The sequence below is a fragment of the Lupinus angustifolius genome, unplaced genomic scaffold (genome assembly GCF_001865875.1).
Source record: "Lupinus angustifolius cultivar Tanjil unplaced genomic scaffold, LupAngTanjil_v1.0 Scaffold_243_15, whole genome shotgun sequence".
NCBI classification, from domain to species: Eukaryota; Viridiplantae; Streptophyta; class Magnoliopsida; order Fabales; family Fabaceae; genus Lupinus; species Lupinus angustifolius.
Genome location: NW_017727214.1, coordinates 1 through 18,911, shown reverse-complemented (window position 1 = coordinate 18,911; position 18,911 = coordinate 1). Strand labels below are relative to the sequence as shown.

At 31.5% G+C, this 18,911-nt stretch overlaps 1 protein-coding gene across 1 annotated transcript; it reads left to right on the top strand.

Annotated features, from left to right (window-relative positions):
* Window positions 1-9,169: 9,169 nt before the first annotated feature.
* LOC109340750 lies at window positions 9,170-9,866 on the top strand. The gene has a single exon (XM_019578481.1). It carries the CDS (start codon window positions 9,354-9,356, stop codon window positions 9,744-9,746), a length of 393 nt encoding a protein of 130 aa, XP_019434026.1. The 5' UTR covers window positions 9,170-9,353; the 3' UTR covers window positions 9,747-9,866.
* Window positions 9,867-18,911: the final 9,045 nt, after the last annotated feature.

The window sequence follows — 18,911 nt, the reverse complement described above, 5'->3', positions numbered from 1 at the left end:
CATCCATATCCATTCTTACTATAACATATAACAGCCCCTTCCACACCCTTGTTATTATGAGATGCTTTTCCTTCCCCTTGCTTGACAGTAGCACTTCTTTGGCTTCTATGTGCGACTGACTTTCCATTCGGCAGCCCCTCAACCACAAAATACATAAATAGCAAGTACTCTAAGACAATTCTAGATGATAAACACCCATGATCATTATATACACTGTTGCTACGGTAACAACATACACATCATAGCACCTGTCCAAGCTCCAACTCATGGAACTGATCTTTATTAATATTCATCATTTTATCATAGAGAGCTTCAATATCTGCCTGTGAAGAAGATCTTTGCACCTAACCTTGGCACGGTTTTGATGAAGACACCAACATCACCAAAAAGAAGAAATGAAGAATACTTATGAAGACAAAGAAGACTAAAGCTTCAAGAAAATTAGATTAAGTCTCTATAGGTATTTCTATCCTAAAACTCTTAGTTATACAAAGTAGTAATGCTCAAACTCTTTTTAAAGAATAATGAAACACTTTAAAAATACTTAAAACAATTTTTGAAAAGATGTGTAACAGGATACTTCATTCAAGTAACAAGTTACATGTGAGAGAAAAAGAGTTATCCAACTTAAAACTGCTCAGAGTAATCTATTACTGCGTTTGAGTAACAAATTACCAGTTTTACAAAAGTTGAGGAACCGATTACCCAAATGGTGTAATCGATTACTCAAAATCGAATTTAAAAATTAAGTGGATAGTATGTTTGGGTAATCGATTACCCATTGTCAGTAATCGATTACTGAGGACTGCTGAATGAGATTTCAGATTTCAAAACGAAATGGTTTCACTCCAAACAAAATCTCTTCACTCCAAACACTAAATGAAATCTCTTCACTCCAAACAACTCCTACACTTTTAGAAAGGCACCTTCAGTGTTTGGAAAGCCTATATAAAGACTCTAACTCTCACAACATCAACACACAACTTTTATACAACTCTCATAAATTCTCTCACTGTTTTCTGCACTTTTGCAATGAGTTCTTAAACTTTCAAAAAAGAATTTATTCTGAGTAATTGCTTCAAAAAGTTTTCACAAATATATTAAGCATTATTACTAAGCATATAAAGAGAGTTGATTGGATTGCAAGTGATATAATATTTCATACTTGTAAAGGCAATTCAAAGCCATTGTTGTAATTCTTCATTCATTGCAAACAATCTTTCTTTCACATGTTGTGAATAGAAAGGGGAAAGAGTGACTTGGAAAAGTCTTTTCCAAGGTATAAATATTAGTGAGTGTGTAAGGTACAAAGAGATCTCGGGGTGAGATATTGTAATTACAGCTCTTAATATTTAGTGGAAAATCTCTTGTGCTGCAAGAGTACTGGATGTAGCCTTTGGACATAGAAAGGGGATAGAGTGACTTGGAAAAGTCTTTTCCAAGGTATAAATATTAGTGAGTGTGTAAGGTACAAAGAGATCTCGGGGTGAGATATTGTAATTACAGCTCTTAATATTTAGTGGAAAATCTCTTGTGCTGCAAGAGTACTGGACATAGTCTTCGGTGGACAAGAAGGTGAACCAGTATAAAATCCTCGTGTACTTTCCTTTCCCTTTCCTCTTTAATTTATACTTGTTTATTTTCTGCAATATTATCCGCTGCACATTAACTCTTACATTTTGCAGAAAAAGTTACTATAATTTTAAGTCAACTAATTCACTCCCCCTTTTAGTTGCAATCCTGTTCTTAAAATTGGCACCAAAGCTATATTTGAGTAAGATACTCTCAAAATCCGATTCTACATCAAGATGGCCTCAAGATCATTCCTAGGAGAAGGGTCCAACATCAACCGCCCTCCAAGCTTTGTTGGAGAATGCTATGACTTATGGAAAATTAGAATGAGGATCTTCATTGAGTCTCAAAGAAGGACCATATATACCCTTCACTATTATCAACAGTATAAGAGAAATAAAGCCAAAATCATCATGGAATGATGAAGATAAAAAGAAGGTACAATATGATTTAAAAGCAAAGAATATTCTCACCTCAGCTCTTGGTATTGATGAATTCTTTAGAGTATCAAATTGTAAATATGCAAAAGAAATGTGGGATACTCTAGAGACCACACACGAAGGAACAAAGGAAGTAAAAAGATCAAGACTCAACACTCTTTCCCAGGAATACAAAATGTTTCGCATGAAGCCTGGAGAGAAGATTCTTGATCTACAAAAAAGGTTCACTCATCTTACCAATGACCTTCTTGCACTTGGCAAAGTTTTATCAAATAGTGACTTAAACTTAAAAGTTCTTAGATCACTCACCAGAATATGGCAACCAAAGGTAACTGCAATCTCTGAAAAGAAAAGTTTATCTAAAATGTCTTTGACTGCTTTGTTTGGTAAATTGCAGGAACACGAACTAGAACTTAGTCAACTTGATCAACACGAGGAGCAAGAAAAGAAGAAGAAAAATATTTCTCTAAAGGAAAAAGTGGATAGATATGACTCATTTGGAGATGAAACAGAAAAAGATGATACGGAAGATATAAGTCTCTTCGTAAAGAAATTCAGCAAGTTCCTAAAAAGGAACAAAGGCGCAAAAACAAGTCAAGTAAGAAAATTCGCCAAAAGCAATGATGCCTCCACCTCAAGTCAAAACTTTACATGTTTTGAATGTGGCAAACCCGGTCACATGAAGATGGATTGTCCAAACTTGAAAAAGGGTTCCTTCAAAGGAAAGAATGATGTAAAGACTAGACGAAGATCATACATTTTTTGGGAAGACAATGATACAAGTTCTGCATCCGAAATAGAAAACGAAGAGCAAGCACATATATCACTTATGGCATCTCATCATTCTGATGATGAAGAGGTAAACGACTCTAAAATATTTTCTTCTTCCGAAATGTGCATTTAGTGATTTACATGATGAATATGTTAAGTTGTCAAAAATGTTTCTAAAACAAAAATCTGAATTAGATGCATTTAGAAACAAATCTTCTTCTTCCTCTTTCCAAAACTGCATAACTCTTGAAAAGAAAGTATTAACATTAAGTCTCGAAATTAATAAACTAAACAAAAGTGGTAAAAACTTAGAAAAGATTATCAATAATCAAAGACACTCAACAAACCGAAGAGGTCTTGGCTATTCAAAAAGCCATGGTTTCAAGAAACCAAGTGTCCAAAAGAAAATAAACTTTCAAAAGGAAAGTATTCATACATTTGAAAAATCTAGAACACACTTTCAACAACCCATATGTACATATTGTAAAATTTATGGGCATGCACCAAACACATGCATGATTAGAAAATATGGTGTACCCCTAGGAAAATTTAAATGGGTCGAGAAAGGTACAAACCAACTAGGATCCAAAGAATATTGGATACCTAACAAAACTTAATTTATTTTGTAGGAAAACATGAGAGCCGCCTGCAATTTATGGTAACCTGGATAGCGGCTGCTCAAAACACATGACGGGCGATAAAATTAAATTCTCTATCCTAACTCCAAGGGACAAAGGATATGTCACATATGGTGACAACAACAAGGGAAGAATTCTTGGAGTTGGTAGAATTGGAAAGCCACCATCAACAACTATAGAAGGTGTATTATATGTTGAAGGACTTAAACATAACCTTCTAAGCATAAGTCAATTATGCGACAAAGGATTTCATGTGGCCCTAGATAAATGCATCATTGAAAGTAAGGATAATTCTAAACTTATCGGTAAGAGAATAAATAATATTTATATGATTGACATGAATTCTGCTTTACCTATAACATGTTTAGTAGCAAATGATAATCATGATGCATGACTTTGGCATAGAAGAATTGCTCACATCCACATGGAACATTTGAATAAACTTATTAAGAAAGATTTAGTTGTCGGTTTACCCAAAATGAAGTTTGTTAAAGACAAACTCTGTAGTGCTTGTCAAATGGGTAAACAAACAAAAACTTCTTTCAAACCAAAGCACATGGTTTCTTCCGATAGACCATTACAATTACTTCATATGGATTTATATGGTCCCTCAAGGATAAAAAGTTTTGGTGGAAATTATTATGCTCTAGTTATAGTGGACGATTTTTCTAGATATACCTGGACTCTCTTCTTAGTACATAAGAATGAGGCATTCAAAGCCTTTAGCCTTTACGCTAAAAGATGAAGTCATGATGTTTTTGGCTTTAATGTCATATTGCACCTTTTTCTTATCCTCGTCATTCCAGATAGATTTTGGTTTTGTTTCCCTCACACCATTAGTCACAACAAATGGTACATAAGACTCTTCTTCAATCGCATTCCAGCTATCAAGATCATGAAATTCTATAAATATTATCATTCTAATCTTCTAGAAATCATAGCATTCTCCAAAAAACATGGAGGGCGATTGATGTTGGAATCTTCTCCCAAAATAGATATAGAGGTCATCTTAGAGTATAGGGTTTAGGGAGTATCTTACGCAACCTAAGCTTTAGTGACAAATGTAAGAATCAGATAGCAAACTAAGAAGGGGTGAAATGTTTTATTCACAATTGATAATTTTTCGCAACTTCAAAATGTAAGTATAGTGCAGCGGAATATAGTTGCATAAAATTAAAGTAAATTTTTTTTAAAGAGAAGAGTATAGATACATCAGTTTTATTGATTTGATGAGTTGTAAGTAGAAATCTCATCATGGGATTGTGAGTACAATACACACTCACCACAATCTCACCACTAAGAATAAGACATCTTTTAAGTTTCATTCTCCCCTTTTTCGCCACACTCTATTGTGAAAAGTTTATAGCACTTTACAAATGATTGAAGAATATGACTAGGGCGAAGATTTCTTAGATGATATAATAATTCTAAACTTACAATTCTAATGATCTTTCACATATGATTAATACACAATGCTCAAATATTTTAGTATATGAAAACATAGAAAAACACTTAAATACAACTTCAGAAAAAATTCTAAAAGTTAAAACTCAAAGTTGCAAGAACTAAGTGTATGAAAGTTATTGTGAAAGTGTATGAAAGTTATTGTGAAAGTGTATGAAAGTTATTTTGTAAAGTTGGTGTTCGAATTTGAGAGTAAGTGTCGTTAAATAGGTTTCCAACCAGCCATCATATTCCTAAGTGAAGGTAGAAGTCGATTGGAATGAAACCCACTCGTTTTGGATGAAAGTTGTTTAACTTGGATTTGAAAATCTAGTGTAACAACTCTCAATAAATGATTACTACATTGGGTAATCGATTACCCAAACTTTCTTTCCAACTGAGTAATCAGTTACTCCCGTTGAATAATTGGTTACTCTAAGTTAAAAATATTGGATAACTTGTTACTCATACTGAGTAGCCTGTTACTCATACTGAGTAGCCTGTTACTCATACTGAGTAGCCTGTTACTCATACTGAGTAACATGTTATTCAGATTGAGTAACTTGTTACTCAGTCCCGTTAACCTATTACTAAGTTCAAATAACTTGTTACTTAGGTCTAGTAACCTGTTACTCAGGTCAAGTAACTTATTACTTAGCTTTTTGAAAATTAAGTTCATTTGATTCCAAGTTTTAATATGATTTCAAAAAGATTTTCATTTGACCATTATGCCTAAACATAATTAAAAGACTTGGGTTAGAAGTACATATCTAAGAAGACTATAAAAATCTTGATCTTCGAAAGTTTGTCTTCAATATCTTCAAGGTCTTCTTCATTTTTCTTCTTTTCGGTGATTTTCGTGTCTTCATCAAAACTGTGTTAAGGTTAGGAGCAAGATATTCTTCATAAGAACAAATTTATTGTATGTTAATATTTTCAAAACTGTTTATTTTTTATATCACTTTATGTTTTCTTACGAAATAAGTTTACTAAGGAATAACTTTACAATCTTAACAAATAATAATTCTCCCCCTTATGTATTTGTTTTACCAACTTCGACAATGACCTTTATTGTTTTACACTATACATGGGTGATATAGTGTGTTACTTGTGAGCAACGACCTAGCATTAACATTATCAAATCATTATTCATTATCATAAAGATTTGATAAAATTTTATATTGATTATCAACTAACTTACACAACCTTAAAAAACATGAGTCAAATTTTCTTATATATTTAACAAAATCCTACTCATATAATTTTTTTAATTTGCATAAGATATACTTGTCCCATTTAAAAATTTGGCAAATAATTAATATGGATTATTAATTAGGTTAAGAAATTCTAAGCATATATTTTACGAGCCTAATAAAAAACTAATTTTATTTATTATGAAGAAGATCTTGTTCATGTCCTTCACTCGGTTTTGATGAAAATATCAACATCACAATAAGAAGTAAATGGATTGAAGACTTTGAAGCTTGTTCAACACAAGATCAAGACTTATTAGCTTTATAAGATAGGTAATTATATCTTAATATCATTTATTTTAAATATCACCAAATGCTCATAGGAAATCTTTTAAAAAATATGAAACTTGGTTTAAAAAGTGAACTTAAAATTTCAAAAAGTTGAGTAACGGATTACTCGAATTAAGTAATGAGTTACTATGATAGAGTAATCGATTACCCAAACTGCGTAACAGGTTATCAAACAAAAATAAACTAGAGTAACTGATTACTCAACCGAACAAAAACTTTTGGTACCTGATTACCCACCTCTAGTAATTGATTACTCATAGTTGTTATAGTAGTTTTTCAAATTCAAACTGAAATTGCTTCTCCCAAAACGAATGGATGTCACTCCAATCCATTCTTACTTTCATGTATGGGCATGTTGGCTGGTTTGAAGCCTATTTGTAGGCACTAGGCATTCAATTTCGAAAAACATCAATCAGACGATATTTTATACAATCATTCATACAAGTCAGGAAACAACTTATTGAAAACTTTCTGAATTTTGAGTTATTTTCAAGTGTTTTCTTCCAAGTTTTATATATTTAAACACTTGAGCATTTGTATTACACTTCTGGTGATTGACATACAAGGATTAGGTATTACATTTCTATATATACTTATAAATCCTAGCCCTAGAAACAAAGTTCTTCATTATCATTTTTCTGTATATTTCACCATAAGGTGTGGTCAAAGGGAATGACTGATTTTAGAAGTGGTGTACTTCTAAAAGGTGAGATTTGATGAGTGTAATCAGAGACAAAGTATTAGGGTGAGATTTGTAATGATTGACATTTTATCATAGTAAAATCTCTTGTGATTGCAAGATGACTGAATGTAACATTCGGTGAACTAGAAGGTGAACCATGATAAATCTTGTTGTATCTTTTTCCTTATACTCATTTATGTTTTTCTACTTGATTTTTGGATACTTATGTATTCTGCTGCAACTCTACCCTAACATTTTTCTAAATTTCAAAAATTTATATTAAGCGTAGAAAAACTAGAAAACTAATTGACTGCCTCTTATTTTGTAGTCTTATCTTACATTTTCTACAAATCCAACAACATACAATACATAATAATTATCACTGTGATTAAAATAATAAAATAGTATGAAAATAATTATAAAAATTATTGGAAATGTAGAAATTTTAATACTTCCACATTTTAAGCTCCTGCGTTATTAGGGACACGCCTGCTCACTTATAAGAGTTTGTCACCACTTATTAGAGGTGATAAAATTATCCACAATTTATCTAAATTTAAGAAAAATAAATTTATACAATTTTATTCATTAGAGCTAATGGATATAATCTAATACATAATTTTAGTAATGGATGAATTTGAATCCACCAATTATTCTAACAAATATCTATTAATATATTCATTTGGATATATAATATCTATCCAAAAATCAAACATTGAAAATGGTATTTTTTTTATTTTTCAATTTCATTTAGTATCTCAACTCTTACATTCTTGTAGTGCTTTTCACTTTCATTTTGGTTTTTTTATTAAATTGATATAATCCTAGGACATGCATATGTGGTTATTAATAATAGTTTATTATAAAATACAAAACATATACAAATATCTACTAAAAACTTTATAAGTATAATCTTAAATGTCACATGCTTGTAGAGTACTGTAAGTTTTTATTTTAAAAAGTTCAAAAAATATTTTTTAAAGTGTTTCTGAACAAAATTAATTTTTTTAAAATGAAAAAAAGACGTTGAAATAATGGTTTTGACAAATGATTTTCTTCTAAAGTATTTTTAGTTCGAATTAAAAAATCAAATAGGTAGGATATTTATCAAATCCATTAAAACAGAATCATGGATGAATTGAGTGGATTGAAATCCATTAATAAGATATGAATTAATTGGATAATTTAAAATATAAATTAAGTTGATTTATATAGATTGATGTTAATTTTTGATTCATCCATTATGATCCATATTATCTATTTACCACATATATATTACAATTTATCGGAAAATATTAATTATTAGTTTTTTATTTAAATAAAATTTTCATCAAATCACAACCATATCTTTCCAATAATAATTCCACAAAGCTTTGTGTGCAACCCTTTGGAAGGTTCTTATTATAGATGATAATGAAAATCATACATGTGGATATTCGCTTAAACCAACCCGAATTTAATGGGGAAAATCTGATGTGATTGAATTCGAGATCGGGTTCAGGTTTTATCCGTGTTTAATTTTTTGGTTTGGGTTTGGTAGAACAAAGACCAAACCCTGAACCTCCCCTAAAATAATGTAATTCAATTTAAAAATTTAAGTTCTATCATGAGTCAATTATTTTTAATTTTTAATTTTACTTTACATATTATTGGCTCTTCAAATATAAAAGAAATGAAATAATACAAGAGAAAATAAAATGCTAGAGAAAAATGAAACAAAAATGATATTGTACTTTCTTTAGTATAATTATTATTTACATGTTTTTTATCGGATTCGGGTTACCCAAAATCAATGAGTTCAAGGATGATATCTTTATTTTTAACGTCATTGAATTCGGATTCAAATTTTAAATTTCAAGTTCGAGTTTGATAATGCACAAACCCAACCTCATCGCTAGTTGCCATTCCTAACTCTTATATGCAATAATTATACAGTACAACTCCACTCCTTTCAAGAAGAAAAAAACATAAAACTATGTGCTGTCTTTTGTTCATCACGACACGTTGTACACCATCAAATCTGTGTGCTCTCAAATATACACGTTGACTAAATCAGAGTGCAACCCAATCATTCCCCAGAAAACAATGGGCGGGTCTTACCCTAGGCCTATGGGCAGGGGCTCTTAAAAACTAGGGGCACTCTCTCCTTACAACAAATAAATAAGCCTGTTTCTTTCTCACCCATTTCCCTCACAACTACATATACAATACACATAGGTCACACCCATCTTAAACTTTAACTTTTGAAACCACTACTACCATTATGTGTAGGTCAACCAATTATTATGGTTATGATCATGAAGTTATTGATCCATTCACGTTCACAGATTCCCATATTTCATTGTATAGACACGTGGGGTTCATTGACAAGGTCAATGATAAAGAGACTAAGCCTATGGTGAGGAACAAGCAAGGGATGAAAAACTTGAGGTTGGAGGATATTCCAGAAGATGAAGAGCTTTTTTGTGTTGATAATAATAGTTATATTGATGATGATGATGATGGTTGGGTTGATGTGAATCCAGAAGTAGAAGAAGCTTTGGAGATGGATCTAGAAGTGCTAAGGAGGACCTTTGATATGGGAATTTGGGTAGTGTGCTTAGGTTTGGGTTACATGTTTTCTAGGGCCAAATTTCGGCCCCCAACATTTCCTTGAGTTGTCATCTTCTTTTGTGACGACAAATTCAATTTTTCTATGAGTTATGTGTTTAGCCAAGAGAAAAATTCAATTTGGTCACTTAGACGTGTTAGAATATATACAAAATTATTTCATTATGATGTGGTAGAATATATTCAAGATGTTACATGATTTCTTAAAATTTTAATTTTTCATCTTTGGTTTCAAGTTTAAGAATTATGTCAGTCAGTATAAATATTTATATATTCAATATATAATTTTACTATGAGTAAATTATATTGACACCCCCTGAGTTTTAGTAAAATTACACAAACTACCCCTCACTTTTTTACACCTACACAAACTACTTCTCACTTTTTTACACCTACACAAACCTCCCCTAATTTTTATACTTTATTACACTGACCACCCCTTCATAAGAAATAAGTGTAATCTTTTAAACAAAAAATGTGATAAATGCAATTAAGTTAAACAAAACATGATATATTGTGGAGACAAGTCCAAATAATATATGAGTCAATATTTCTTTATTATTTTTGGTTCGTTACACTATATTATAAGAGTGGTTTAAATAATATTTCTTTAGAATTGTTGATGCATTTTGTAACAAAAAATAATAAAGATACATTGATTTGTATATTATTTAGACTTGTCTATTTATCACATTTTTTGTTTAAAAGATTACACTTACTTCTTATGCATGGGTGGTCAATGTAATGAAAATATAAAAATTATGGGAGGTTTGTGTAGATGTAGAAAAGTGATGGGTGGTTTATGTAATTTCACTAAAACTCAGGGGATGTCAATGTAATTTACTCTTTTACTATTTATTTTTATTATTTTTATAAAGTCGGTGATTATCAAACATGAACGTTTATGATTTAATGATAATTATATCAGTCAGCTAATTGGACCATTGATTTCCTTGTTCATATATGGGTTTCCTCCTTCATATGTTTTGGGTATATTAAGGAACAGACTCTGACTCTCATCCTCTATTCACTATTAGTTTATCACAAGAAATTTGTCATATATAAATGGATGAAAATTATTGGTAAAGATAAAAAATCATAAGTATAGCACAAAAACTTTTACCTATGACATTTTTTCCGTCGTATTTAAGTCGATATACCCACCTTTTTTTACTGTCACTATTGATTCTAGTGACGGCTGTCTAGAGCATTGGTATAAACTTTAACCTATACCTTCGAATTCTATCTATCACTAAAGGTATTTATACCTACAGATCTATCTTGTTACTATAGGTTTTAGTGATGTTAATCATTACCGTAGGTATAAGGCTAAAACTTATACCTTTAGTTTTTGTCCCACTATAAATTAATATAATTTTCTTGTATCTACAATTTTATCCTATTTGTATACATATTGGTGATATTAAGAGTCATACCTATACACACAGTTTCATTTCGACTTGTTTTAGTAACTGATCATAATATGAAATCCCAATATGAATTTATAATTAAAAAATAAATATTTGAACACTGTTAGGTATCAGTGGCTAAAATACACCTAGAAGGGGGTTGAATAGGTGCAGCGGTCAGAGTATCCGCTTTTCAAAAACAACAAATAATGCTGAAATAACCCCAGATTAATCGATTAACAGACACAGAATAATCGATTAACGCTATCAACTTAATCGATTAAAATAGCTCAGATTACACAAACAGATTCGGTTTCTTGCACAACAATCAACCGAGATTGAAACAAATATATAGAGCTAACAGATATATCAGATTTACAACAGTATAGTATAGAAACAGAATATTACAATTAAAACAACTATACAAAGTAATCGATTAAAGCAATAAAGAGAGAGAGAGAAAGAAAAAGCTTGCAACAAGGTTTTTATCCTGGTTCGTTTGCGTGTCCACTTGCAAACTACATCCAGGCCTCCCGGCTGATCTGGGAGATTTTTCTTCACTATAATTGAAATAATGTTTTACAAACAATTCTTCCAATTACAACACTTAGACTCTTTCTCGAAACTAAAGAACCTTATCCCTTGGTTTTACTCCTTTCCTACCGCCCAAGAAAACCTTTCTTGCGGTGTAGCCCCACCCAAGAACCTATTCTTTCTATCAAGAACTCTAAGCTAATGAAGATACAACACAATCTCGTTGGTGGTAAGACACCTTGAGATTCCCAAAGTTACAACACTTTTTACAACAAAAAACATAGAGTAATCTAAAGCAATTACAATGCTCAAATTAAACAATTAAGACCTTACTCTACAACTCTAACACAAGTCTCATATAACATGATAATGCATTAGTTAAAAACAGATTTTACAGAATACAAAATCTTCACAAAAACATCAATGAATGCATGAACATGTGACATGAAATAATGAGAAATTAAACATGAAATGCCTCTCAATCCTAAAACATAGAATTCTCTCTTTTCTAATCTCACAAATGCAATGTCATATAGATGCAACAATTAACACGAAATATGATCTAACTCTCTAAAAAATGCAACATGCAAGTTATGACTTCAGTTCTGAAAATGCAGTTTATAAAGAATCACTTCAGCAGCCCAGTTAATCGATTAAGACCTTGGTTAATCAATTAACGTGTTTCAAAAACGTAACTGATTCTGTTTTTCCAAGTTTTCAGTTTCAACAACTTTTCAAAAACTTATGTTAATCGATTAAAACACACCTTAATCAATTAACTGCATATTTCCAAGTGTATTTTTAAATTGCAAAACTCAAATACGTTATGCACTTAATTTATACATGTTCAACACTAAGTTTATGCCTAGGATGCACATATTACATGTATTTATATGATGCATGAACATATATCATTATATTTAAAATAAAAAGCCATACAATCCAATGAAGAGTATTAGTTAACTATGTTCATCTAAAAATAATAACATAACTACTTATAACATAGACATAAAAAGTCTTATAATTCTAAAAATTACACAATTTGGATGTACATCCAAATAGATATAAATTGTGTTTCCAAAAAAATCAAAATGATTCGTTTCCCGGTTTTTGCATCAAAAGAAATTATTTGCTAACCTTCACCTGCCAAGAATAAAAAAAATACAAGTTAATGAACTATTTTGTTGCAATAAAATTATACAAATTAAAAGATGTCCTATTTAATGAAGAAGGAAACTATAAATTATTAATTAAGATTTATTACTATCTAGAAGTATAGAAGATATAAAAAAAATGAAGTTCTCTTTCATACAAATCTTATGGCTAGTTTGGAGCTTATAAAGTAGTTGGAAATTTATAAAGCAAGAGTAGAAAAGTATGAATTTATAAGATATCCCAGGAAATAGAATTATTTGATAACAAATTATATCTTTATTCATTAGTTGGAAAGAAAAAGAGAATAAGAAGAAAAATAGGATGGATCTCATGCTAAAATATATTCATTACAAATGAGTGAGGGAAATAGATAGAAAAAAAGACACTTTTAATTAAGTGATCACGGTACTTTCATTAAAATAATATCTATACTCTCACCTTTATGAAGAATGTTTATATAATTGCTCAAATATATTTTTATTTTCCTCTCACTTTTTGCTCAAACAAACAAGTGAGAGAAGTTGTAACTTTTTCCTTTTTTTTAAACCAACCAACTTCACTTCACTTCCTACTTCTTTTTATTCCTACAACATTCTTCTCTTACTTTTTCTTTCCTTCGATATTCCTTTACCAACCAAAGCCACCACTTTGATTGATTACATGTATTCTTCTAACCTACTCTAAATATATTCTGCCACTTCCTTATAATAACGTAAGTAACTATCCTATCTTTTATTTACAGATTCTTCCTTTGAAATCCATCTCCATGATTAGATATATGGAAGTATTTTATGGCTAAATATGACTCGATCACCTTTAAACTGTTTCATTTCTAGATCATTAAGGCCTGATGACAACTTTCACATTCTGCTCACAAAAAGTCGATAAAATTTTATATTGATAGTAGACTGTCTAATAAAATTTTCACTATAAGTTTTAGTGATGTCAATCATTAACATAGGTATAAGGCTAAAACTTATACCTTCAGTTTTTGTCCATCACTGTAAATTAATATGATTTTTTTATACCTACGATTTTATTCCATTTGTATATGTATTGGTGATATTAAGAGTCATACTTATACCCACACTTTCATTTCAACATATTTTTGTAACTGGTCTTAATATGAAATCACAATATGAATTTATAATGGCCAAAATAAATATATGAACATATCATTATATTTAAAATAAAAAGTCATACAATCCAATGAAGAGCATTAGTTAACTATGTACATCTAAAAATAATAACATAACTACATATAGCATAGACATAAAAAGTCTTATAATCCTAAAAATTACACAATTTGAATGTACATCTAAATAGATACAAATTGTGTTTCCAAAAAATTAAAATGGTTCATTTCCTGGTTTTTGCATCAAAAAGAAATTATTTGCTAACCTTCACCTGCCAAGAAAGAATACAAATCAATGAACTATTTTGGTGCAAAAAAAATTATACAAATTAAAAGATGCCCTATTTAATGAAGAAGAAAATATAAAATTATTGATTAATATTTATTACTATCTACAATTATAGAAGATATTAAAATATGAAGTTATCTTTCATACAAAACTAATGGCTAGTTTGAAGCTTATAAAGTAGTTGGAAATTTATAAAGCAAGAGTAGACAAGTATGAGTTTATAAGATAGCCCATGAAATAGAATTATTTGATAAAATTATCTTACACCTTAGCTAATAGGTGTATGACAAGTCTTGAATTTATGGAATAGTTAGATTTATTGCTACTATGACAAGTCTTGTAGCTCAAGTGTTCAACAAATTAACAACAAAAGCACAAAGAAAAAATTGCTGCTATGCATAATTTGTTATTCCTTTAAATAAACAAGTTTTTTAGCAGGAAACACTTGTTTACAATACAAATTATTTGGTATTAAAAACAAGTATTCACACATAATAAACAAATGTGAAAGAGAAAAAACATTTATTAATTTACATCAATGTCAAGAAACAAGAACCATTGATTTATTGACCAGTTCTTAGGTTTCCATCCCACAAGAACCAAGTGAAAATAACAATACTTCAAAACAATAAGAAATGCATGTCATTGCACTACATAGTAATTACCCAGAAAGAATGTTAGGGAGCCAAAGCTATCCTTCCAAGCTTACTTTGAGGAGCTCCTGTCAATAGGGGTGTAAGAGGTTCCGGTTTAAACCGCGAAATCGATGGAACCGAACCAAACCAAACTGCAAAATGTGGTTCGGTTCGGTTTCGCGGTTCAGTTCGGTTATTTTTTTAAGGAACCGTTTATGTTCGATTCGGTTTATGGTTTTTGAAATTTAGGAACCGTTAAAACCGAACCGAACCGCGTATTAAAGAAATATATACTAGGGATTAAGAAATAATATTTTATTATTGTTTAAATTCTTCAACCAATTTTCTAGCTTAAATTATCAATTTTTGTGTGAATTGTAGTGTTACATATGTTACTAAATTGTTATTAAGTTAGTATTATATATGTTATTAGTTACTAAATTGTTTCATAATGTCTTATCATTTGGAACATATTTTCCATCTTTTGTGATATTGAGTTTGAAACCAACATATATCATATATTGTTATACATGTGTTACTAATTATGAAATGTAAGGTTATAAATGTAACTATTATATATTTTACTAATTGATATATATGTTACTAATCATCAAGTGTATTGTTATATATGATTCATAATTTTTTATAATAATAGTAGTAATGTTTATCCTTTTATGATAAACAATATCTCTTGTAATACATTTTGAATTTTCAATTGATGAAATATTTTTTTTTATAAAAGGTAAATGTAAAAACCATGGAACCTAACCGAACCGAACCATTCAAGAGCGGTTCGGTTCTTATAGTTAAAGTTGCGGTTAATTGAGCGGAACCGAACCATATGTTTTTGATCGGTTCGGTCACTAGAATGCACCAAAAACCGAACTGAACCGAATTTTTACACCCCTACCTGTCAATATGGAATTGAAGCTTTCAGTCTATGCTCTCCATCTATTTCGTTTTTTATTTTGGCAAAAGTTAAACTTTCATAACCACAAAAAATTTAGCACCAATATAGACTTAAAATAGTTAGCTTTGAAAGAAGGATTCAAAGCAACTCAATCACATCAATTTTGTACCTACATTACATCAATGTTTGAAAATTGGAAGACTTAAACAAAATTACATAGCTGTGAACACTAAATTTTGGAGGGTAAAGTAGAAATCAGTTTGAGAAACAATATTATGTAAAGAGTTCAATGCAATCTCATAAACACGATGTATAGGAATTAATGGAGTGGAATTTACACTAAACTAACTTGAGAAGACTAAACGCAAAGAAGAGATTAGTAGATGATTAATGAAGAATAATTGTCATACTGCAATTGGAATGAAACTTCAAAGTTGACATTATTATGACTTCATCTTTAAAATTGTTGGGAATCTTTCCTAATTGATGTGGAAGTAAAACAATTGAATTTTGATAGATGAACCATTGAATCATTCAATGATGGCTATTCCAAAGTCTTGTAATTATTCTTTGACATTTGAGAATTATGAAGTCCAACTTAGAAAGTTGGAGTAGCACTTTTCAAAGTGTCTTGAAAAGTATGACAACAATTAATTATTCATTATGTCTTTATGATAGAGTTTTCCTCCCCTTCACTATATATAGGGGACTTGTGAGGAAAAGATACAACAAGCAAGTGAGAAACAACATCATTGAGAGAAAGTGAGAGAGTTTATCCACATAGTGTGAGATTTGTATTTCTAGTGAGATACTAGAGAGAGTTTGTATTTCCATCCTTTTGGGTGAGATTGAGTGTTATCCTCTTTGGAAGAGAGAATCAAATATTGTAATCCTTCTTTCTATAGTGGAGATATTTTCTAGACTAGGTTCTGTGGTTGTTTCCTTCTCACATTGAGGGAGTTTTTTCACGTTAAAATTCTTGGCGTTATTCTTCTATTCTTCTCTATTTTCTTTATCTACTTACCGCTTCCGTAAGTGCCCATTTTGTATCACACAGAGGAGGGAAATTGGTTCTGAATTTCCCAACAGTGGTATCAGAGCTCCCAGGTTCATTCGGGGAGCTTAGCCTGTGTAGTCCAAGATGGAAGGAGCCGCTAATATCTCATTTGATGGAGATATGTTCAAGTTGACAGCTGTCAACTATTCCTATTGGAAACCCATGATGGAGGATCATTTATACTGCAAGGATATGCATGAGCCTATTTCTTGCAAAGACTAGCCAGAAGATAAAGGTGATAGAGATTGGGAGGTTTCAAATCGAAAAGTTATTGCAATGATTCGGAAGTATATTAATAGAAGTTTATTTGATCATGTGTTCACATATACAAATGCTTATGAGTTGTGGTTGAAAATTAAATCTATGATTCAAAAGAAACTCCTAGAAATAAAGCATCTCTTGTTATAAGACTGGTGAAACTCGACTACAGAGATGGTTAGAGCACTTGAATTCATTCAAGGGTCTTGTCAATCAATTGACAAAGATAGACATGAAGATAGATGATGAGCTGCAAGCACTTTTGCTACTGAGTTTGTTGCCTGAAAGTTGGGATACATTGGTGGTCACGCTCAGCAACTCAGTCCCTGATGGAAAGGTCTCAATGGACATTGTGCCAGACAGTCTATTGAATGAAGAATCCAGAACAAAAGAACGGAGTACATCCTTCCATTCTGAAGCAAATGTTGTGGAGAGACGTAGAAGAAGTGAAACTCATGGGAGGAATGGATCTCGTGGAAGAAGCAAAAGTAAATTCAGAGGTCGCTCTCAATCTCGCATGAGGTTAATAACATGCTATTATTGTAGTAAAGAAGGACATAAAAGATCTGAATGCAGGTCCCTGAACAGAGACCAGAAAGCTAGAAATGTCCATGAAGATTTAGTTGATCCAAGGAAAAATGGTCATAAGTCTACCACAGTCGTCACCGCAGATGATGATGTTCTCCTCATTGGAGAAGACAATTACCTAAATGTTGCATATGGTGATTGTGCTTGGATCGTTGACTCCGGTGCTTCTTTCCATGTAAGTCCAGATGAAGGTTTCTTCTCAAACTACAAGAAAGGGGATTATGGTACTGTGAAAATGGGAAACCATGTTACTAGCAAAATTGCAGGAATTGGTGATACTGTGCAGCTAACAGAGACAAGAGGAAAGCTTATACTGAAGGAGGTGAGACATGTCCCAGATATGCGTCTCAACCTAGCATTGCTACAGGCTCAAAAGAAACTAGCAAAAGGCAACCTAGTCATTGCTAGAGACTCAAAAGAAGAATCTTTGTACATTATGCAAGGAGAAATTTGTTCTAGAGAAGAAAATGTTGCTACTGACTCCAAATATCTTTGCCATAGGCGATTGGGGAACATGAGTGAGAAGGCACTTTATATTCTCGGCAAAGACCACCTTCTAGGTATAAAAGATCAAATTTTAGATTCCTGTACTGATTGTCTTTATGGTAAACAATATTGAGTAAATTTTCAAAGAACAAACAATCCCTCACGGAAAGATGAAGTACTTGAATTGGTGCATTCAGATGTTTGTGCACCATCTGAAAGATCTCTTGGAAGAGCCTACTACTTTGTTACATTCATAGACGATCACTCGAGAAGCGTATGGGTGTACTTGTTAAAAAGCAAAGATCAAGTACTATTAGCATTCAAAGAGTTCCATGCACTAGTAGAACGTGAGACTGGGAAGAAGTTGAAGTGTCTGAAAGCAGACAATGGTGGAGAGTATTGTGGTCCATTTGAAGCCTACTGCAAGGCTTTTGGTATCAAACTGGAGAAGACACCGCCAAAGAATCCTCAGTTGAATGGAGTAGCTGAGAGGATGAAACGCACAATTGAAGAGAAGATCAGATACATGTTGCAAGCTGCCAATCTCCCCAAGTCTTTCTCGGGGGAAGCAGTGAAGACTGCAGTGGATCTCATAAACCGAACACCTTCAAGACCCCTGAACGAAGAAATTCCATAAGAAGTATGGTACAAGAAGAAGGCATCCTTCAATCACCTGAGAGTATTCGGATGCAGAGCCTTCATTCACATTCCAAAAGATGAGAGAAAAAAGTTGGATGCTAAGACCAAGGAGTGCA